At 32.3% G+C, this 22,516-nt stretch overlaps 3 protein-coding genes across 7 annotated transcripts; all 3 read right to left on the reverse strand.

The window, feature by feature from the left end:
- Positions 1–3,477: 3,477 nt before the first annotated feature.
- On the reverse strand, positions 3,478–9,120 carry LOC101501778 (uncharacterized). Of its 3 annotated transcripts, none has more exons than XM_012713715.2 (13): positions 8,915–9,119; positions 8,595–8,816; positions 7,201–7,823; positions 7,028–7,117; positions 6,718–6,945; positions 5,752–5,973; positions 5,375–5,672; positions 4,965–5,287; positions 4,751–4,860; positions 4,553–4,656; positions 4,387–4,460; positions 4,186–4,288; positions 3,478–4,085 (listed from the first exon to the last, which is right to left on the reverse strand). In XM_012713715.2, exons 2-12 carry the CDS (start codon positions 8,794–8,796, stop codon positions 4,187–4,189), a joined length of 2,376 nt encoding a protein of 791 aa, XP_012569169.1. In that variant the 5' UTR covers positions 8,797–8,816; positions 8,915–9,119; the 3' UTR covers positions 3,478–4,085; position 4,186. The 3 variants fall into 3 exon arrangements, with proteins under 3 accessions (XP_012569169.1, XP_073222673.1, XP_004492906.1); XM_073366572.1 differs by having other exon boundaries at positions 8,964–9,114; XM_004492849.4 differs by having other exon boundaries at positions 8,595–9,120.
- A 1,083-nt stretch (positions 9,121–10,203) lies between these two features.
- Positions 10,204–16,534, reverse strand: LOC101502103 (2-dehydro-3-deoxyphosphooctonate aldolase). Its single transcript, XM_004492851.4, has 15 exons — positions 16,351–16,534; positions 16,137–16,196; positions 15,923–16,020; positions 15,058–15,154; positions 14,184–14,249; positions 13,461–13,520; positions 13,273–13,347; positions 13,064–13,148; positions 12,886–12,944; positions 12,535–12,579; positions 11,855–11,953; positions 11,729–11,776; positions 11,542–11,589; positions 11,159–11,223; positions 10,204–10,545 (listed from the first exon to the last, which is right to left on the reverse strand). Exons 2-14 carry the CDS (start codon positions 16,170–16,172, stop codon positions 11,167–11,169), a joined length of 873 nt encoding a protein of 290 aa, XP_004492908.1. The 5' UTR covers positions 16,173–16,196; positions 16,351–16,534; the 3' UTR covers positions 10,204–10,545; positions 11,159–11,166.
- A 792-nt stretch (positions 16,535–17,326) lies between these two features.
- LOC101502836 (cysteine protease ATG4) lies at positions 17,327–21,599 on the reverse strand. 3 transcript variants are annotated; one of them, XM_012713719.3, is made up of 10 exons: positions 21,458–21,599; positions 20,327–20,505; positions 19,973–20,227; positions 19,801–19,886; positions 19,629–19,679; positions 19,084–19,463; positions 18,374–18,512; positions 18,101–18,156; positions 17,940–18,010; positions 17,327–17,855 (listed from the first exon to the last, which is right to left on the reverse strand). In XM_012713719.3, exons 2-10 carry the CDS (start codon positions 20,442–20,444, stop codon positions 17,638–17,640), a joined length of 1,374 nt encoding a protein of 457 aa, XP_012569173.1. In that variant the 5' UTR covers positions 20,445–20,505; positions 21,458–21,599; the 3' UTR covers positions 17,327–17,637. The 3 variants fall into 3 exon arrangements, with proteins under 3 accessions (XP_012569173.1, XP_004492910.1, XP_027188558.1); XM_004492853.4 differs by having other exon boundaries at positions 19,973–20,505; XM_027332757.2 differs by lacking the exon at positions 21,458–21,599 and having other exon boundaries at positions 19,973–20,234; positions 20,327–20,467.
- Between the last annotated feature and the right edge of the window lie 917 nt (positions 21,600–22,516).

Consider the following 22,516-nt stretch of genomic DNA (forward strand, 5'->3'; position numbering starts at 1 on the left):
GGATTTTAAATAATTAATTTGATGTTAAAATTATTATAAAATATATGTCAATAAACTTTGTGATTAATTTCCATTATATAGGTTATTTTTATGATGTGCTAGTTTTATATATACTAGATTACATGAGTGATATAAATAATAAATATTATATTTTATTATTTGATATATTTTTTAAAAAATAATAGTATTTAGTGTAATATATATTTTAAAGAAAAAGATTTTATACGATTTTACGTGTATATACGCACACCCAATTAATATATCATTATTTTATGCGTTTGACTAATATTAAATGTGTACTTAATTATATTTATTTAATTCTAAATATATTTTATTTTATAAATAATTATCTTGAGATAGTGGTAATATTGTGTTTGATTTTCTTTATTTTTATATATTTATTATGATATTGTGATTATATATATATATATATATATTAAGTATGATTTAGTATTTAATATAAAGTGTTGATTTTATACTTATTTATTTTATAATTTTGAATATTTTCTAATTATGATAGTATTTTAATGTGAGTATTAAAAAAAAGTATCATTAAGGTGATTATTTTGAATATGAAGATTTTGATTATTAATATATTTTAAACGATTTATTACTTTATTTTATAAAATATTAGCAATATTTATGAATTAAATTATGTTAAAAAAATGTTAAAACATTAATTTTATTAATTATTGGTTTTATTTAAAAATAAATAAAGGGACCAATGAGTTTTAATCATGTGTGAATAAAATAAAACAACAACAAAAAAAGGTAATTGGAAGGGCAGCTTCGAAACCAAATAGAAATACAACAACAACCTATCCTTTGGCACCGGTGATCGACAACGAAAACTTTCTCCATTTTCGCCCAAATTTGAGTATGTTATTTCATTCATTTAACTAATTCATAAAACATAATTTTCCAGAATTTTAACAACCCAAATTTCTCTCTAAAATACCCGACTTCTCCGTTTGTAGAATAAGTTATTTTGCACCGTTCTCCTTCAACGTAAGTCCGATTTGAGTGAAACCAACGCCAAAACGACCGTGTGAAAAGTGGCTATATTATCCACTGATTGGTTTACTGATTTATGGTATTTTTCCTTGACCGAATTTCGAATTTAGTTTTTAGAGTATCTTTTCATATTTTATTTTTAATGTTTACCCATAAACTGTCGAGTTAGATCGATTGATGGACAAATAGTCAATAATGAACAAAGCCTGTTTGCTTGTGGAATTCTATTCGTGTGTGAAAGCGTCGAAATAAGGTAAGGGGTGAGAGAGCGTTTGAATTCATGAGTGTAATATATTGTGAGATGAACGGGAAAACCGTATTTCCCAACAATTCATCCGGGGCTCGCTACGTATGGCAGTATCCCTTTGAGGGATAAATTAATTAATGTGAAAATATGGAAATTGTGAGATTAAAATATAGAATAGAAATATTTGTAGGGTGTTGATTGATTTAATTTATTTGAATGTGTGATATTGATATTATTGTGATATTGAGTGTCGAATTAAATTTATATATGTGTGATTAGATGAGTGTATGTGATGTGATAACAAAAGATGGATGTGTTGTGATAATTTTATGTAATGATGATGATGTACAATTAATAATTGTAACGTTATAAATTTGTGATAATATTTGATTGATGATAGTGATGCTATAAATTTGTGATGAGTTTATGTGATGATGATGATAGTGATGTTCTAAACCGTGATGAGAATATTGAATTAACCTCATAGTTGATGAAATAATGGTGATTTCAATTTGTGTTTGAGATACGGTTTTAATGGAGTATCATATACCAACGAGGGGAGAAAATAAATATTGTGAATTTGTGAAGTGAAGATTATTTTGTCATCATATAAGTAGGGTCTGACAAGCCTAGTGATTCCGGGGAAGTACAACTGAATGAGTCTGATCGTGACGGTCTATTGTCGAGCCTTAAGGCAAGATTGTTAGACATTGGAGGTATTCGGGTGGGAAATTCCGAGGTGACTTGAAGGTAGCACTCCAAATGTCGGGAGCTACCACGCAACACACGTTTACCTCGATTGTCACGTATATGTGTCTCGGGTTGAGTTGAGGGGATCTATGAGGACATGGCCAATTTGAATTGTCCGTCCACCGGGATGGTGGCATAGTATCAAGCCTCATAACCAAGTAATTCATAGTCAGAATGGTACCACATTGTGAAGTAGAGTCTAAGCTCATGCATAGCATTGCATTTTCTTGTGATTGTTTTGTTGTGATTAATATGTATTATGTGTGATAATAATTCATGCGATGATTTGATGTTACGGTGAAGTGTATGGATTTACTTTGATTTTGACTATATAATGTGATGTTTTTCCTTGAAGAATGTTTGTGTAATGATACGGTTTATTGATGATTAATTGCGTGTTCATCTTATTTATATTATACTATCAACATGATTTCAAAACTCACCTCCTTCGTTGTTTGTGTTTGACTGGCTTGGCTATGCGTTTGCGAAATCGCAGTTATTATAGGTTAATGAGTCTCGAAGTTCAAGTTTGGAAGAAACCCCGCTCTGATAGGTGATATCAGGAATTAAGAGTTGTAATGTGTATTTTACTTATCTTATTATAAATGACTTTTTATATGAAAACTTAGTACGAGTAAGTCTTGGGAATTAAATCAAGAAATTATAGTTAAATCAAGTTCATTGATATTGTACTATTTTAATTGAGGAACAAAGTTGAATTGTTACATGTGTATTTAGAGAAACGTGATATCCTAAATTAGATATTAAAGTTTTTATTCTCTTTAACAAATTTTGTTTATCCGCTGCAAGTTTTCTTCAAATAATTTAGTATATATTATTATAAATGTTATTTTGGGATTTAGGGTGTCACAGTTGGTAGTTAATTTGCATGTAGGTAAATATTTACCCACGAACAAATAGTGAGATACGCTTACTTTAGAATGTCTGTGAGTAAAGTTACTCGTAAATTTATCCACCGAAAAATCACAATTAACATTACTCACAGACAATTCTCCCAGGTAAATTAGTCATGGAAGGAGCATGGATAAAAACATTCAAATTATGTACCGTTTATTAATGGAATTTTCTTGGGTAATGAAAAACTGATTTTCAGTTTATTTTGTGTTTTAATGTTTGCAGTACTTTTTTAATCTATTTTTAAAATAAATTGTAAACATAAAAAACATCATTGTAAAAATAAAATAAAATATTATGTAAATAGCGTTGTCAACATACATACGTCACAAGTTTCAAAATAAAGATATATGCCATCATCGTTAGACTCATCATCATCATAATATGGATGACAACGGGAAAACACAACCTATATAGAAATAACATGTTCTTTCGATGTTGATAGCTGCATCTAGTGCGCTGCTATGTTTGTTGAACTTCCTCGTTAACTTGTTCCATTTACACATTTTAGAAAATAGATATATTATACTAGCAAGTCATTATAAAAACAATTGTTATAACTATTCTTTTATCATTATTTCGATACGATTTAATGGTGATACACAGTATCGACCTACAACTTATCAATTGTTGAAATAGTTAGACTACGAGAAAAAAGTTCTATCTCTAGATCTAACTTTCTTTACAGATACTACATGGTGCAGTTGATGTAGGAGATTCATTCCAGACCACTCCTAGTGTTGATGACCATTCAACTAGCAAAATAAAAAATCTCTATTCTATTTAATAAACCAGCTTTTTCGACAGCAAAAAATTCCAAATCTGTACACCTGAGTCTTATAAAACTAGGTTTAATAATTACACATCACATGCTTGGCACTTCTCTTTTCATGTCACCACTTTGCAGCACAAAGCCACAAATTGAAGAACTTCAACTGTCCATCCAGAAAAGACTCCAAAATATCTTGAATTGAAATAACCCTTGATTCGTGACAAATTTCCAATCAATCTTATAACTTAGCAATGTTCCATCTCTCCAAACGGCAGGCATCATGACGTCCATAAGCTTCAAAACACACATCCAATCCAACAGCAGCCTCAGTTATATTCAGATTTCAGATAAATTGGCTGGTGGGTGTGCAATCTTCGCCAAGCATCCCTTAGGAAGAAAAAGAAATATATTAGAGAAAAATATTTTATTGGGTGCTTCCACATGTAATTCATAAAATACAATGCCAATGAGTTATTAGATGGCTTACCTCAATAATAAGACCTAGATCCACCACTGCCACTACCGATATAACTTCTATTACTGTTCATACCCCTGCCAGAATACATGGCCGAATACGAGCTACCACCAACCTAAACCATCAGCAGAATAAAACACAAGAATGTCACAAATATATAGGACATATATAAAATAACGCTACTTCCAATTGAGAAAAGGACAGGAACATTACATCGCTTCCACGAGATAAGTAACCGCTACCATAACTTGATGAGTAGATAACCCCATCACTACGACCAAGAGAACCTGACACGCAACATACAAGAAAGATGTAAAGACAAAACAATAAAAAAAATTATGTTAAAAACAACATATAAGATTATTTTAACAATATTCACCTCCACCGTAACTTGTGTCTTGTCGACTGCTATATGTCTCGTGTGAATTTTGAATAGATATAGAACTTCTACTGCCACTATATCCCAAACTAGATCTTCCAAGCCTGCCAATAAAAATGTAAGGAATAAGTTAGCAAAGAAAAATCGGATTAGATTTGGGGGAATGCAAGAACCTTGTTTGGATGGAAGGAAACTAACCTATCACCATAAGCCTCTTTATATTTTGAAGCACTACCTCCATAATCATAATCTAAACGAGATCTTGATTGGCGAGCACTGGCATCAGCATATCGTGGAGAAATATCGTCCTGATGAGAAAGAAAAATTAAACAGAATTTATTTGGTTATTTAAACAAGAACCAGAACTAAAATAAACAAGACTGTTAAAATGAATGTTTAAAATAGTATTTACTGTTGCAGCATAAGGACGTTTTGAGCCAGATAGTGTGTCATAAACACGAGAGCGTCCTTCACGGTAACTTAGATGGAGAGGTGGAGGAGGCCTCTCAAGTCTACGGTCATAGCCATCATCCAGGTAATCCATCCTTGGTGCACTTCGAGATGTATTCCTATGTAGGTCAGGGTAGCCAGAGTCACGGGCTGGATATTCTCTATAAGATGGACGCCTTTGAGAAGCCACCCGAGAGCCATAATCTGGGGAAACTCTACTTCTTAGAGGTGGTAGATCCGCAGCTCGACCATAATCTCTCTTCATGCTGCTTTTTGGATGTGCAGCTGATAAAAAGACAACATCATAATATATAATCATAAAGAAAAAGTAATAACAGGAACTCTGCTAGGGAAAAAGTTAATAATCCATACCGGCCAATCTCCTGTCAAAGGATCTAGCTGGAGGAGTGACTGGCCTAGCTCGTACTGGTATGGATGCGACCGGACGTCTATTTCTCATGCTAGAAGGTCTAACTGCTGGAATGCGATTTCCGAATCTTCTCACCACACGAGCAGGTCGACTATGTGGTGCAGGTCGACCCCGTGGTGCAGGTCGAAGCCGTGAAGGCTTTGCCAATCTTCCTAACTTGTGGCCAGAAAAGTCCCTACGAATAACATATTTTCCACGACTTTTCGGAAGAGGTCTTGACAATCTAGCCCTAACTTTTGCCTGAAAGATGCTAGAAGCATTATAAAATGCTACATTTTAACTGTTGCACAGGTACATCAAATTTAAAAACCAAACAGACCTTTTTGTTGCCTTCACCTAACCCTGCACTGGTAATGCTATCAGCACATTCCACAGCAGCAGCATGCGTAGTAAATGTAACAAATCCATAATCCTTCCTACGAGCACCTGGCATGTTCTTAGCAAGCTCAACCTTTTCAACCTCCCCATATTTCTTAAGAAGACTTCGGACATAATCTTCATCCCATGAAGGAGGCAGTAAATCAATAAATATAGTTTTAACCTGAAATTCAGCTACACTTGATCAGCTACACAAGAAACAAATGACAATTGATAAACCTATATGAAGCACTGAAACTCTTGGGTTTAGGTGTGTCCATGTGTCCGACAGACACACACTCATACAACAACATATAGCGGTAGCACACACCTCAGACAAATGTTCCCAAAAAAAAAAACTTTCTTCGCTTTGACATACCTTCGACATAGCTATAGTGAGAACAATCATTTTTTCATTAAAAATATAAAGGAAAAAAAATTGTTCAAAAGTACTTTAATTCGACATTTGAAAAATGTTGCATATGCATATTTTCCCACATACATCTTCATCTTCTCTGATCTTCATCTTTCTATTGATGGCCTATATTTTGCCCATTAACGGTATCTACATGTTTGTATCTTAATCTTTCATGATTGTGCATCATAGCAATCAACAAATGGAAGTTATAATAAGTATTAAAATTTAAAAACCAATGACCATCTTGTGATTCTTGTTCAACCTCCAAAGTAAACTAGGTTTAATCTGTATAAATCTATGAAATTAATCAATCATAAAGCAAACCCAGAACGTTCTTTTTATGAGCAGTCAGTGGAAAAATAAAATCATAATATCACATCACAGCATAGATGTGCAAGGAGTGCCAATAGCCCAATTCTCAAATGCTTCAATGTGATCGAAGAACCATGTTTTGCAGGTTCTATACATCAGCCCTTGACAAAAGCAAGCAAAGAAGATCCAAAAATATACCTGTTCCATGATTTCATCACCCTGGTCAACAAAGGAAACCTTTGCAGGCTTATCAACTCCGAAAACAATGTCTCTCTTCTGCAATTGCTTGTAGGCCTCCTTAGCATCTGAGCAGATTGAAAATTCCAAAAATGCAAATCCACAGTTCATTCCCTCATTGCTACCATCTTCTACTAAAGTCAAATCCTTGAAACTTTCAACTCCATAATGTTTCAATTTCTCCTTTAACTGGCGGCATCAGAAGTTTCATTAACAGTTAGAAACGAGGGCCTTGAAGGATGCAAGAAATAGACCCAAAAAAAAGACTTACAGCTTCCTTTTTCCATGTCTTGCATATGTTATCTAAATAGAGAGTATCACTGTCCTGACATGGAGTGATACCACATTGTTTGCCATTAATCTGAAATTGTAGTAATGAAAACATATGATTTAATACACTGCAAATTGTAAATCTGCTCTAACCATGAGAAGATCAAAGATTACCACTGGATTTTTTAGCTCCGCCAATGCTCTTTTCACTTGTTCGGCAGTTTCAAAACGCAATAATGCGAATCCCTTGTTCCTTTTAGTCTCAGGATTCATCATCAGCCTGACTTCAGAGATTGCCCCAACCTTGCCGAAAACCTTCCTCAGATCATGCTCTGTCGCATCCTTGTCTAGGCCCCCGACAAATACTTCAAATTCCTTCTGCTTCTGCCTCTCCTTTCTAACTCCACCGTGTTCCTCTTGCTCCACATCAGCCATATGCTTATGGTCGTTCTCCTCACCAGCATGCTCATCATCACCAGCATCGGCATCATCACCCTCAACTTCTTCATAAACATATTCAACTTCTTCATCACCTGTATCACACTCCTCTTCATCCACATACTCTTCAGGTTCTTCATCCACATACTCTTCAGGTTCTTCATCCACATACTCTTCAGGTTCTTCCTCCACTTCATCTACCACCTCCTCCTCCTGACCCTCAACTTGTTCAATTCCCCGCTCATCATAGTCAACACCAACATACTCCTCAGGTTCATACTCATGGTAATTATCCTCCAAATCTAAGTGCTCATCCTTTTCATATTCATCTATGGACTCCTTAACCTCCTCTCCATTGTCTGCCATAATATTAAATATTTAAAACCATCCCAATCAAAACACTCTCAACTTTCCCAACATTATAGTACTTATTAAATTAGGGTAATCCATTTTCCACAATCATTCACCATCTCAAAATAGAAGGAAAAAAACTAGAACAAATTACAAAAAAAAAACTTGAAAGTATATACATCTCCATATCCAATAGCTGTTAATGTCACGTTGCCAAAACAACAAAATTATGAAAGAAAAAGAAACAATAATGTGTAGTACCACTTAATCATGATCCTTCAATGATGACGTCAATTTGCAGATCGCAAAAAATAGCAATATGTTCAAATTCCACTATCCTACATTGCTATGGCGTCTATTTGATAATATTTTGTACAAAATAGCGTATTGTGGAACAATAGGGATTTGTTCAAATTCCACTATACTACATTGCTATAGTGCCACTATTCAACTACACTCTGGTCAAGGGCTTGTGGAATATGCCATATGCAGGTTTCTTGCGACATTCACTATCACCAATAGTCTCCCAAAACAATCAATATTCACAAGACAACAAAAACAATAGAGTACTTCCATACCAATAAACAAGTTTTCATAACCCAAGTTCACGTGATAATCATCATTAAAATGTAATATAAGAAAAAATTTAACTTTAGATAAAACCCATAACAGCCACAAAATCCATCATACACGATTAAAAGCATTGCATATATAAATAACGAATGAAAAAATTCCACACAAAAAAAAACATTAAAAAATAGATAGGAAAGGGGACTTACTTTCCACAACAACCAAACCATTGGGCAACGTCTCTGGAGCCAAATTGTTTGTATCAACGGTGTTCTCTTCCACCACAACACCAGCAATAGGATTCTTGACAGGATCAGGTTCAGGTTCTTGCTGCTGATTCTGAATTGCAGCTTTTGAAGAAACCCTCGTTTTCCTCGCCGCATCACCTCTTTTTACCACTTTCGGAGGCATTGTTCGCAGTTTTCTTGAACCTAATCGAAGAAACGAGATTCCCAAAATAAAGAATTATTCGGATCAGAATACGCTAAAATAAAAATCCGAAATTGCAGAAGATGAAATAGTTTGAAACCTATAATACTAGAGTCTTGATCGAAGCGAATTAAAAATTGGAAGCGAACCAAATTGGTGTATATGAAAAAAGAGAGAAAATTGAGAAGCGGTAGAAGGACTATATAGAAAACCACATAGAGCGGCTGAATCAAATAGGAACCAACAAGACGCAAAATATTAGCAAAAAAAGTAAGGATTAGTTTCTATATCAAATTAAATCAAGTAGATATAATTGAGAGATTTTAGGAACTATAAAAAAGTTTTCAGAACTAACTAAAAAAAAGTTAGTAGTTGTTTATATTAATTCGTAAAGTATCTCAACAAATATTTACTTAATATATTATTATTTAATTAAATAAATGTGTATAAGAATTTAATCTATTAACTTTTAAAATTTTAAATTCAATTTTTTTGCATATTACCGTGTTAATAATACCAATTGAGTTGTCTTTATAAAACTTCACTTCAAATAACTATTCCCCTAAATAATCATAAAGATTATTTCATGCGGTTATATTATTAATGCGGTTGAATAAATGTGCTAAAATAAATAAATTATTATAGTATTTTATTAATTTAATTTTAATATTTTTTTTAATTTAGTGTATTTTGTATAATGTTATTAATATAATTTTTTTAATTAATTATTTTTATTTATTAGATTCAGAAAGAAAAAAAAAAAAGAAAAAGTTGTAAATAAAATAGAATTAAGTTGCTAATTTATCTACAAAATAAAAAAAAAATTGTTAAAATAATACAAATTTATCTACAAAATAAGAGATTTAACATGTTATTTGTTTTGGAACATCACTCAACCGCATTTTTTTAATGTGTTTTATTTGATTTTTTATTAATAGAATTTTGTTTTTTTAAATATTTTTATTATTTTTTTCTTTAATGTGTCAGTCATTTGATCAACATTATATGACTCAAATTAAAAAATAAATATTTCTTAATTTTTGAATCCTATAATCTTATTCGATCTATAGAAAACTATTTGACAACTTGCGGTCCAAATTCAATTTCAACAATGGGCATGTGATTAAAAGTGCCAAGCTACTGGCCACCTTGGTTATTTGTTCCACATATTTTGTTGTCAAGAAATAAACTTCCATCAAAAGATGAGTGTGTCAGAAAAAAAAAAACGGAAGTGTTAATAGTTGTGCGCGTTAATTGGACTATTTCCTTAAACATGGCCTAAACTTTGAAAAACTGAGGCCCAATTTGATATGTTTTGGGGAGAAAACTGCTTGAAAGTGTTGTTGAGAAATTACGCAGAAAAGTTGGCTGTCAAAAGAAGCTTTTCAATTGAGTTCATAATAATTTGTATATTAAATAATCAAAGTACTGAATTAATTTAAGTAACAAGAGACATAATCAATACTCTACCTATATTTTATACTTATTTGCCTCATGTTTAGTAACTGACATGATCAAGGCCTACACAGGATCAGTGACAAACAACAGTTGGTAGTCTCACTACATGGAGATACAAGCATGGATCATCAAACAGTTTTTAGGTTAAAAACCATCTTTCTTATGAGGCACTTGAACTTGTGCTAGGAAATGAAGATAATTTTGTATTCAATCTTGAACAATCTTTAAAGAACAATGCTCAGAAAATTATATCCAGCATTACTCAACTATCACCTGCAAGACAAAAAATACATCAAAACTTGGTAACCAGAATCACAATTGGATACAAATTACAATCTGGTATTTATGGTCTGTTTATATGGTGAAAACCTTTTCTATTTTTTATTTTTTAAAATTGTGTTAATTTTATTTATTAATAAGGAGGTAAGATACTTTTTTAAGTCAACAATCAGTCTTACATTTCTAAAATCAATGAAAATGTAAAAAAAAAAAAAAAAAATTGTCATTATTTTCCAAAATGCCTCTTCATTAACCAGCATTTCATTTTCTTTTCATGACACTGGTTCACTTCAATAGTTTCTCCTCAAGATAAAAAAAATGAACACATATTTTAAAAAATGAAAACACAATATTTTTACAAAGTAAATGGGGCCAAAATTATCAAAAATTTGCTGCATTCCTTTCAGTTATCAAACAAAGACAAAAGGTCCTTTGTAGGTAGCTCGGTTGGTGAACTATGAGACATTGAAGGAGGTACCAGGTTCAAACCCGAGAAACTAATATAACCACTAATTTATTAAGATTTACTTATAAAAAAAAACATCATAGAAAAAGGACTATTAACTAGCAGGAGAAACTTAACACAGAAAACCAAATAATTTCTTACCATTCTTCTTATTCATGAAACGGCGTGAGATCAATGTTAAACTGCTTCTTCCCTTTGCTTACCCTCTACAATTAATCAAGTTGGTGTTAAATAAAATATACATCCTCAAAACTCAAAGTAAAACGGAACATTCAAATTGTTTTTATCTTTCTGCTGTAAAAGCAAATGCTTTGTCAATATCACTATGTGTGCATTCAAATTGTCTTTATCTTTCTGCTGTAAAAGCAAATGCATTGTCTGCGCGCACTCTATAAATTGGTTTTATATCTATAATTGGAAAAATTAATACATCCTAGATCCTTGGGGAATCAAGACTAGTTCAGTTAGATTGTTTAAAAATATATTATGCAACCTAAAATCATAAACTTCAAGCAATAACTTACAGAAATAGCTATAAGCTCTTCAAGTAGCTCCTCCAAGTGGCGCAAAGGCTGTCAAATAAGGAGATTTTGTATATAGTTCATTAAATGCTCTATTTGACTTAAATATACTGAGCATCCAAACAAAAATAGATGTCGAGGAAACAGTGTTTTATAAATCAGAACAGTAATATGATAAGCACCAACTCACCCACTGCGTTGGACCATCGACGGGTGCATTCAGCGGATCATCATGCACCTGAAAATCCAAGAAATCTTTTACCCTGAACTACTATTGTTTATAACAATACTAACAAATTATAGCTATCTTTTATACCTCCATGAAGATACCATCGACCCCAACGGCAACTGATGTCCTTGCGATGCAAGGTATTAGTTCTCGAAGACCTCCACTTGCAACACCTCCTCCATCCAACTATAGATGAAACTATTATGTTAATCCAACCAAGAGTAATGTTTTGAGAAAGTTATTTAAAAGCTGGAATCGAAGAAGCCAGATTTGAAAAATATACTTAAAGATCATGGGAGACTCCAATTTACAGAGAGAACAAAAATAATATATATTACTAATTTATTATAGAGAAATGATTTTTGTACAACTAAAATTTGACAACTTTTGTGACAACTTTTTAAGTGGTTAATGAAGTTCAAATAAGTGGTTAATAGATAAACCAAGTGTCGAAACAAAGGAGAAAATATGTGAAAGAGAACCGAAGAAAAAGAATTATCAGTGGTAGATAAAAATTGATCTGATCTCTTTTTAAATGCAAAATACTAACATAAACTATGATGATAACTAATAAGACACCATGAACACAAATTTCTGACAATTATTGCCAACACCAACATTTCAGCAACAGAAGTTAATTACACCCTTTTGTGATTTTCAGAAGCAACACAGGCTAAGAATATAATAACCAATAAAGGGTTGCAAAGCCATGTTCCTATGTTTGTATCAAAAAAACAAAGGAATTAAATAAACAACATTAATCAAACCTTCTTTCCAGCAGGTTGTTGTAGCGAGTGCGTTATATCAGCTACCTGAGACAAAACACAAAACTGAGTTTCCAGAAAATAGACAGCAGAGCAGAGAAAGAGAGAGTGGCAAGAGACTTCATCAGAGAAAATTTAAAGCAATGCCAAACGGCTGCTTAAGAATAGTTCTCTATTAATAGAGTGAGATTGAACATCGTTCTTCACTATTTAATATGATTGGTGATGATTATTTTACCATATTAAAAGGTGTCTATAATCTATCATTTTATTAATTAAGAACTGATACATCACACATAGATTCAAAATGTTTATCTTAAAGAGAAGCATATTACAAAATAAATATTTACTTACAACGGGACAATTGGCTTCTCTCATCCACTCCAGGTTACGTGGATCAACAATCAAATCATCTATATAAAGAAGGAAATAATTTAATCAATCATAGAAACAAAGGAAAATTGATTTCATCAATTGCCGTACTTCAACCTCATGCATAAAAGGACCTTAAAAAAAGATGTTATCAACTCACTGTAGCCAAACATTGTTCCTCTCTCACAAACCATCACATTAGGATTTCCGGCTAACCGAACTTTTTCAGCTGAATTTGCCATGACCTATATGTATGAAAATTAAGAATCATATAAATAATGCTAAAAACACAGGGAATATTCATTCTGAAGCTCAAGTGATTGTTAATAATTCATAAATTTGTAAGCAATGAAATCGGAAAATACTAACAGAAGGAGCACAGAACTGGCCCTTCTTGATGTTTATAATCTTCCCAGTTTTGGCTGCTGCAACTAGAAGATCTGTCTGTCATTGTAAGCAAATAAACGGAACAGTTTATGTTGGCACATTTATTAAATTTGATAGCGATAAAATCCAACTATGATGGATATTGAAATTTGAATGTGATAAGTATTTACTTGGCGGCACAAGAATGCTGGAATCTGAATGATATCTGCAACTTTGCCAACTGGTTCACACTGACCAAAGAAAATATAAATGAATCAAAGGAAGATAAAGAATCAGAATCTGAAATATGATTACCACACTCCCCATGAAGTGTATGTTGGAAAAATCAATTCCATCATTTAATAAGATCAAATCATATATTATGAAATTGTCAATAAAAATAGGTAATGACCACTCTGGTTTTCAAATTCAAATGGGCATAATGGAATTGTTAAGGAAAATATAAGCGACTATAAGATAATCAAGCTGGCACTTAATATAATTCCAAACCAAATGGAATATTAAAGCAAAATGCCTTTCAAGTTATTATTCCAATGTAAACTGATTCTTTTTGTCATGAGTAGTCTATTCACATGCATGTGAGAAGAAAAAAAACATATAAACTAATCTAATCTTGTAACAATTATTTCATTATTTTAATTTTATCTGTGCAGCAGCAATTCCATTCGACTAAGCATCACTTAAAGAAAAACCTTGTCCAACTTTCTACCTTTGACACAGACAAATATGTAATGCTATCCCTTCAAACAACATATAACAAACTAGTCAGGTTGGTATGCCAAAAATATCACTATATGGGAGTTTTGACAATGCAACAAGGTTATGGAATATGAATTCTATAAAATAAATGTGAAATCAATAAGATTATATTTTGGAAACAAAAATGATTTTACCTGGGCGGCCTCGTGGACATCTGTCACTATAGGAATGTCGTATGCTATTTTAACCTTCTCTAGTATCTGAAGGAAAAATTGCAAAATTAAAGAAGGAAATTCATTTAACTAAGACAAAAGAGTTTTATCCAGTGCAAAATTCTGTGATTTAGACGTAGTTAAACATTGTTATGAAGCAATTTACATGTCAAACAAACATACTAGATGTAAGTTGACATACAGACACTTGTACTAAGCACTATTAAAGGCCATAATTCCTCATATGCTACAAGATGGCTTAAAATTTTACTGGTGTTAGTGTAGTATTTTTTCCCCTTTGCCTAGAGATATAACCAGGATTGCAGTAGGTGATATTTGACCCCTTGAATCACAGCTATTGCATAGCCGTTCAAACTCTTAGCATGAAGCACCAACACAAACACCGGATACGACACTAACATTGACACGTTGACATCGGAAATAATTTTAAAAAATGAAAGTGATTGAGTGTAACTACATGTGTCACGGTCGTGACGGACATCAAATACGCCTTCAATCTAAGGTGTCGGTGCGGCTTACAAGGTAACCATGTGAGACTTCTCAAGGTCCAACCATAAGGTGTATAGATGCTACCTCTGATAGCATTTGACTCAAAATTCTCTAGGGATAAGTAGATCCAGAAACAATATCAAGGACAATGAATTGGATGATTCAATCCCTTCGAGCTCGCTTTTGGGGTTGTATTAGTATCATACAATATTCTATTGCAAACCACAAAGTTTCTAAAAAACTTCCCAGAAAACCACTAGTCACATGATATCAAATAATTTGAACAACTAGGATCCTCAAGATGCAAACCACAAAGTTAAGACAATTAAGTGTTAGAAATATGAACCTTCAATCCCTCAACCATCCCCGGGCCACGAAATGATTTTGATGATGTTCGGTTAGCTTTGTCAAAGCTTGATTTGAAAACCAATGGAATTCCGAATCTGAAACATATATAAATACTTGAGATCATGTTAGCTGTCAATTTAGATAAAACCAAATACCATATCTACTTGCCATTTTACTTTACAAGTTAATTCGCATTACCATGCAAACATTATACTTTTCATGTTAAAGATCATGACTTCTCAAGTAGTTGTTAACTTTTATACTGACAAAGGATCAAAATTAAGTCTTTTACTTCATATATAGGAAGAAAAAAGATTTAATTTCACCCAAAAGACTACAAAGTAGTTGGTTCCAAACCTAAGGGTTTTTACACAAAGACCCATCTTTTTAAGACACAGTACCTACTACCTAGGATTAGTTGTGAACATTAGACTCTGGTTGGATAAACAACTTAATTAAGTGTTTATCTTTAAGTTATTTCTATAATAAAAAATAAAATAAAGTCAAACTATTTTCATATAAACTAAAGTTGTTTTTTAACCTATCCTGGTGAGCCTCTGTAAATAAGCTGAAAACAGTTTATGGACATGTCATAAGCTCACCCAAAAAATCTCACCCAAAAAATCTCACCCAAAAAATCTCACAAGTGCCTATGTCAATAATTAAACTCAAATAACACAATCCAATCACACTCTAAATTTTAACATATTTCCAAACCCTCATTGTGAAATCAACAAACAACAAATAGATGTTTGACAACTCCACCAACCTACATTACTAATGCCCTAAAAATCTCCATCTGATCATCAACTTCATTCCCCAATAATGAAAATAAACATAAAACATGAAAAGAAAGAACATACTTAGAGGAAATAGTCTTGATGTGTTTAGCCATCCGCATAATATGCTCTTCTGATTCAATCACATTGGGACCTGCTAGCAAGAAAAACGGGTTTGCACCCTATTGGATTCAAACAAACACAACCCATCAGATTTAAAAACAACAAAATTGAATTTTGCCTATGACCCACAAAATTTAACATTCCATAAACTCATAATCAGAAAGAAATCATGAACCTTGAGCTGTTTATACAGCAACGCCGATGGATCCATTTTTTTTCTTTCGAGAAAATGAAACTGCAGGGGAAGGAAAAACACAGAAGCAGTGTTTAAAAAAGATATACTAATGTGTGATGTTTTGGACTACATTGTACAACAATGTGTTCAGAGAGAGAGAGAGAGAGAGAGATCTGTAATTGATAATGAAGAGAAAGAGTGGAAATCGAGTAACCTCGTAAGTTGCTTTATGGGGAAGATAGAATAAGAATGAGAAGACGAAGAAAAAGAGAAAGATGTTTGTGTTGTTGGAGAGTGATTCAGCTACTCAGGCAGCAAAACCATGGGCTGCGTTGTGACTTGTGAAGAAGAAGATGCCATGAACTATTTCTTTTGGGGCCTAAGCAAATAATGTGTCTAGTGAGATTTTCTATTTTAAAATATTTAAATAATGTTTTTTTTTTATTTAGACATGAAATACCACTTGAAAGCTACACACAACTTCTCGAGTTTAAATTTAAGATATAATATTTAATTTAATAATATTGATATTTATTAGTTGAATGAAATTTTACAAATTAATATATTAGTATCTTATTATATTAAGCATGAAAACGAATTTAATAGATGGTTAATTATGTTCAAAATTTCTAATATATTGTTACACTCCTCTCTAAAAATAAAAAGTTAGCTTAAGTTTTTATTTGTTGAATGTATTTTGAGGTTCTATCTTTTTAACTTTTAAAAGTGTCAAATTTGGTCTTTTAATTTAACAAAATTTATTGAACTTGGTTCTTTTAGTTGAAATGCACCTAAATAGTGTTCAAGTCAAGTGATGTAGCAAAATAAGAATTAAGTCTTATATGATTTGGTAAAACTAGTTGTTGTGTCCCATCTTCTTTTCCAAAATTTATTTAAGTTATTTTGTTGTTTCTTTTTGTGACATTTTATGGTTACTCTTTTCTTGGATGAGGATGTGTGATTTAGTTTTTGTTTATGAAGATGGAGATTGGGTTGCTTTGGGGGTGTTGTTTGAACTATAAAATTTTGTTTGGATACGACGGAATATGATGAAAAGAAATGTATCAAAATCATTCACGAGTGGCCGATAGTAACAGCACTCAAATAAATGTATCAAAATTTTACCCAAATTATATTAAATGACTCGTGTTACGTTTATACTATCTTTTATTTTAAGAAAACATTCCATCTCAATATGAACTACTCTGCCACTTATTTGACATTGCTAAAGTAATATCCACTACACCACCGTAACCAAAAAAAGAGTACATCAACAAATATGAACGAGCTGGTTTAATGTACAACAAATACTTGGTTAGCTATATGAACAAATGACCAAATGATTTAAGTCAAAGAATCGCAATGAGTTCAAATTTCTACAAGCCTATTGAACAACGTTTGAAGAGTGCAAGTGACAAGTCGAGGATCGACCAAACTCGGCAAGTGGTAAATAGTTTTGAGAATCAAGCAACAACTTTTTTACCCTGCCATACTTCTACAGTTAGAGGAATTGCCAATCGTCCTCATTGGTGCCTGCATCATTGACAAGGTCCATACCAAGGGAACCATCCTCTTGAAATCTAGTGTTGTTGTCACCTGATACAGAACTACTTGTGACTTGCATTGAGAGACTCCTAGATTGAGCTACAGTGAATAATGGTGCCCCATTTGATTCTTCTGCAAGCTTAGAAGCCCGAGAACAGAAATCGTCAAAATCATCTGTCAGACAACATTGACAAAGTGATGTCAGTTAACAGAAAAGCTTAGATATTGGTCTAGCCATAATTCAAGTAACTCGCAAACCTTTGTCTCGACAGTAAAATCCAATAGCCAAAGATGGGTCAATCGAATCTAGAGGCATGTGCCTGATAATACTGTTGGGAGTTTTTAAAAGTTAGATATAAAGCCGACTTAACAAATTATAGTTGATATTATAAGAAAATCAATAATAGTGGAAAGCTTACTTGCAGTGATATGATGATGTATTAGGCTCTTGAGTATCCACATTAATATTAACAACCTGAAAATAATTTAAGATGTACTTAGTGAGCTGTGAATCTTCACCTATCAAGCTCTCTTGTAAACCTATAAAACATCTGCTTACTAAATTTAGGTAAAGATAATTCTACAACAAGAACTTTAAGAGAGAGGGAAAAGGGAGGGGGGAGGGGAGTAAAAGTGGATACGTGCACATTTATAAGGTGAGTAGGTAGTAATAATTTTGTTATATTGTATACCGGCTTAACATCATGTGGATCAAGGTAGATTGCCTTTTCATTCTGAACACCAATAATATATGTTGAGGCACCTGGTTTTCCACCCAAGATTCCAAGGCTCTGGGGAAACTTAAAAGTTGACTGCAACAATGGAATATACCTAACAACCGTTTATAAATGCAACTGATCAGTGATTGCACTATCATGAAAATTGAACTACTTTCAAATCATACTTTAAAAACTTCATGAGCCAATATTCAAAAAAGACAACTACAAGACTATAATATTACGTGCATCCATCACACCAGATTATTATCTCTGCTGTGACCTAACTCATTAACAAAGATAGAGAAATCAATCATGTTACATCACAAAGGAGATATACTTCAAGTTTGAACCCAAAAGATGTGTTTCTGTAAGCAGATTATGTATAATTACAACCTAGAAGTTGTAGCTTTGGTCATTTTTTAGACACTTGTTATTCAAATGTAATGCAAATTTCTATCTTTTTTATTGGCTTATTTGATTTAAGAATTAATATAAAGGAAATTCTCTTTATGGATTACCACTTCTATTATGTAAAAAAAATCCAAATAGGCAGGAAACACATATTAAAACAAGCATAAGAATATAAAAAGGTCCAAATGTGAATCAATTATTATTATTTATTTATTTTTGACAAAATGTTAATCAATTATTTGGTACCATAGAACCTTGAAAATGTTACAAACCTTAGATTGACTTTATCAAGTCCAAGAACCAAGGGAACCAATAAAAGTAGAGGTGTCCAAGGAACTAGGCCCCTTGAAAACTCAGAACAGCATTTGGAGGCATCTTCAATGCAGACAACCGGTGCTCCACCTCGCTCCCCATCTTCATCTCCCGAAACAACGTAAATAGCCATTGGAAGTGTTTGTTCTCCAATTTCATTTGTCCCCCTTTGGTTTCGAGCTAGAACTTCCCATGTGCGACACATAGCATATGGTCCCACCCATGACCCAACAGCTAGACCATAACCTTTACCAGCTTGAAGAAGATTATGGATGGAAAAAGCAGCAGCCTCCGAATCACCAAATAGTTGCAAGATGTCAATATATTCTTTATCAACTGGCTGTAAATTATTTAAAATATATGTATATATAATAATGAGTTAACCTAACGTCATTATACCTCAACACAAAGCAGAACATATAAGGATGTTAACACAAAAACAACAGAAAGAAAGGTATAAAAAGAACAATCTAATTCATGACATATTGCATACCAATCAACTGACCTTGTCAGTAGTTTTTCTCCACGATCTGCCTAATTTATGAAAAAGTAATGCCTGTATATGAGGAAGCTTATTATTAGCATTGTTTCGAAAGGGAAAACAACCAGAGATTTTAAGAAGGTAAATGTGACAAAAACTTTGTCAATAAACAAACATTAAATAGAAAGCATAATACCTGAGCAACAAGCATCTGACTGCTTCGAAGCATACAACCCCAATTAACATCACTTGTATACTTAGAATCTTCAATTGCATCAAAGCCTATAAGGTATGTATATTAAAATTTGTTAGTCTACTATTGCTATCATTTAAACATTGCATAAAAAGGTAGTGTACATTTAACAGACCTTTTCGATATGTTACTAATATTTTTGAGAAAAAATCTTGCTCAAATGCTGCAAACACATTACGAGTATCTACATCTCCAGTTGATTCTTGCTGTGAAATTTTATGGCAGACGCCTAGAAGCCACACATCACCATCAGAGCACGAAATGTCAGTCCTGCTTGACCCTAGAACACGCTCCTGAAATCTCCTCATTGAGCCACCGGCACTAACGACTTTCCTCACAGCAGCTGCCCACCCGCTATTTCGAGAATAAACTGCTTTCTTTTCAGAAGCGGATGATTCACTATATGTTTCATCGACTGAAAAACCAGATGTAAAGAAGGTTGACCATAAGGAAGCCTTGGGAAACTTACTATCACTAGACCCTGCCTTTGAAGAGGCGGGCACTTGAGTATTATCTACAGTATCGGTTGAACTTTTAGCAGAACATTTAGCAGCAACAATCCTTTCACAAAAACCCTTCAATACCATTATGAAGCCACATAAAACACAAGATTTGGCTCATAGAAGCAAGCCAAGTTTTTGCCAATATCTGCAAGTAAAGAGGCAAATAATGAAACAAAGAGCCAAAGATATAAGCTCATTATTATTCATCGACAATTAAATAGTGTAAAGATACATCTTAAGAACAAACGCAAAAAGCTTTTCTTAAGCTAAGCTAACATATTCTTCAGCTACCCTGAACTGACATCATAATCTGCATTTTTCACCGATGAAAAATTGGGAAACTGCCAACACAAGATAGTTCAACTGATTAAAAGGATCCAAATGAGACTTTCTATTCTGCACATGCACAGATTTGAATCTTCCTTTGACTAGCTATGAAACATTTAAATAGACACAAACATCAAACAGGCCGACACGGCACCAACAAGTAAATACTAGTAATAATTTCAGAAAATATAAGTAATTGGTATGGGTGTCGGACGCGTGGCAAACATCAAACATGCCTACAATTTTAAGCCCATAACATAATTTCCTTTGCATAGTGAAAGTAAAAACTTATGTTAATAATCGATCAATTATTAACATAATGCAACCTTCATCAAGAATCATTGATAAAAAATATATATAATCCCCAAATCAACTTTTTTTAATTGCTCCAAATCTACATAACCATCTTAGATAAATAAAAAATAAACACATTACACATACACAAAACTAAATCCCAGAATCATTGATATCATCACACATGTTGTAATTTTACAAGAGCTTAAAAGATAACAACAAATAAGCAGCAAGAAACTGTGCATCATCGACGACGAAATTTGAAAGCAGAATAAACAAAAAAACAAAAAGAATCTTGCAGAGAGAGCCAAATTGAATTATTTTCAAGGCGTATAAATCAACGTTGATGAAAGAAACTAAAGAATCTTAACGAGGAAAACGACGAATCTTGGGAAAAAAAATATATAATTTTGAAATAAAGGAAATTGACATGGGGATTTGAATGAGAAATTGAAGAAAAGTGAAGCGTAGCGTACGAGGATAAGATGGTGAAAAGTTGAAGAATTTGGATCCTGAATTGAATTGATTCAACTCAGCTATGAGACTTGTTTCGGACTCAATTTCTTTCTTTCTTTCTTTCTTTCTTTCAACTTTCTAGGTATAAAATATGTTTTAAAGTGAGTTTATTTATCTTTCCAAAATAATATGACTGTGTTTGGTTTAAGAGAAGGGAGGGGTGAATTTTAATGGAAATAATGGAGGTGAGTAAGGAAGAATTTTAAATGATTTATTTGTTTCTCTATTCGAATCATTTTAAGGTAATAGAATCAGTTTAAATTATCTTTTTTAGATTTAATAGATAGAGCAAAAACTATTTTATTAAAAGAATTTGTTTTTCATTATTTTTCTAACAAATAAATTAAATATATTTTATCTAAAATACTTACTCTAGTCCTTCTATCTCCAATTAAATGAATAAAGAGTGATTTTGTTTCTCTCAATTACTAAACTTACACTTTAAATAAACATAAAAAAAACTACTGATATTTCTTCTCTTCCTTTCCCTCTCCTCCAAACTCCTTCTACCAAAAAAAAAAAACAATACTAACTTAGATATAGAGATATAGATAATTAGTACATTCACACACAAAAAGTTAACTTTTTAATATATATATATATATATAAATATTAATTCGTTAAGAAGTTATATGTAAAATAAAATTTTAGAAGTCGTGTATTTAGTATTTTAGAGTCATAAGACTCAATTTATATAAAAAATGTGTTACAACATATTTGATAATGATACTTATATGAAATTTCATAAAAAAAATTATTTTCGTCAGACATAAAATTCATACTCTTGAAGATATGACTTAATCAAAATAAATAAGTATTTTTATCTACTCAAAAAATCTATGCATGTTGTATAATATTTTTAGTGAATATTTTAAAACGAGATATGTGAGAATGACATCATTTGTCCATTTTTTTAAGAAAATATGTGAAAAAATAAATTTGTTATAATTGATGTTTATGTTGATGATATAAAACCAAAACTCGTGAAGAACATATGAAATACTTTGATTAAAGAAAAG

This window comes from Cicer arietinum, chromosome 3, assembly GCF_000331145.2.
Source record: "Cicer arietinum cultivar CDC Frontier isolate Library 1 chromosome 3, Cicar.CDCFrontier_v2.0, whole genome shotgun sequence".
Taxonomy (NCBI): Eukaryota; Viridiplantae; Streptophyta; class Magnoliopsida; order Fabales; family Fabaceae; genus Cicer; species Cicer arietinum.

What these genes read in the sequence shown, in the direction of transcription:
- LOC101501778 (XM_004492849.4), bottom strand. Translation starts at nt 8,796, where the DNA reads ATGCCTCCGAAAGTGGTAAAAAGAGGTGATGCGGCGAGGAAAACGAGG. An exon ending in CGGAGCTAAAAAATCCAGTG is followed by an intron (nt 7,118 to 7,200) that starts GTAATCTTTGAT and finishes CTACAATTTCAG; the next exon opens with ATTAATGGCAAACAATGTGG. An exon ending in AGACATGGAAAAAGGAAGCT is followed by an intron (nt 6,946 to 7,027) that starts GTAAGTCTTTTT and finishes TGATGCCGCCAG; the next exon opens with TTAAAGGAGAAATTGAAACA.
- LOC101502103 (XM_004492851.4), bottom strand. Translation starts at nt 16,172, where the DNA reads ATGGATCCATCGGCGTTGCTGTATAAACAGCTCAAG. An exon ending in AGGAACAATGTTTGGCTACA is followed by an intron (nt 12,945 to 13,063) that starts GTGAGTTGATAA and finishes TTCTTTATATAG; the next exon opens with ATGATTTGATTGTTGATCCA. An exon ending in AAGAGCTTATAGCTATTTCT is followed by an intron (nt 11,224 to 11,541) that starts GTAAGTTATTGC and finishes GATTAATTGTAG; the next exon opens with AGGGTAAGCAAAGGGAAGAA.
- LOC101502836 (XM_004492853.4), bottom strand. Translation starts at nt 20,444, where the DNA reads ATGGTATTGAAGGGTTTTTGTGAAAGGATTGTTGCTGCTAAATGTTCT. An exon ending in ACATCATCATATCACTGCAA is followed by an intron (nt 18,011 to 18,100) that starts GTAAGCTTTCCA and finishes AACTCCCAACAG; the next exon opens with TATTATCAGGCACATGCCTC. An exon ending in ATTTTACTGTCGAGACAAAG is followed by an intron (nt 17,856 to 17,939) that starts GTTTGCGAGTTA and finishes GTTGTCTGACAG; the next exon opens with ATGATTTTGACGATTTCTGT.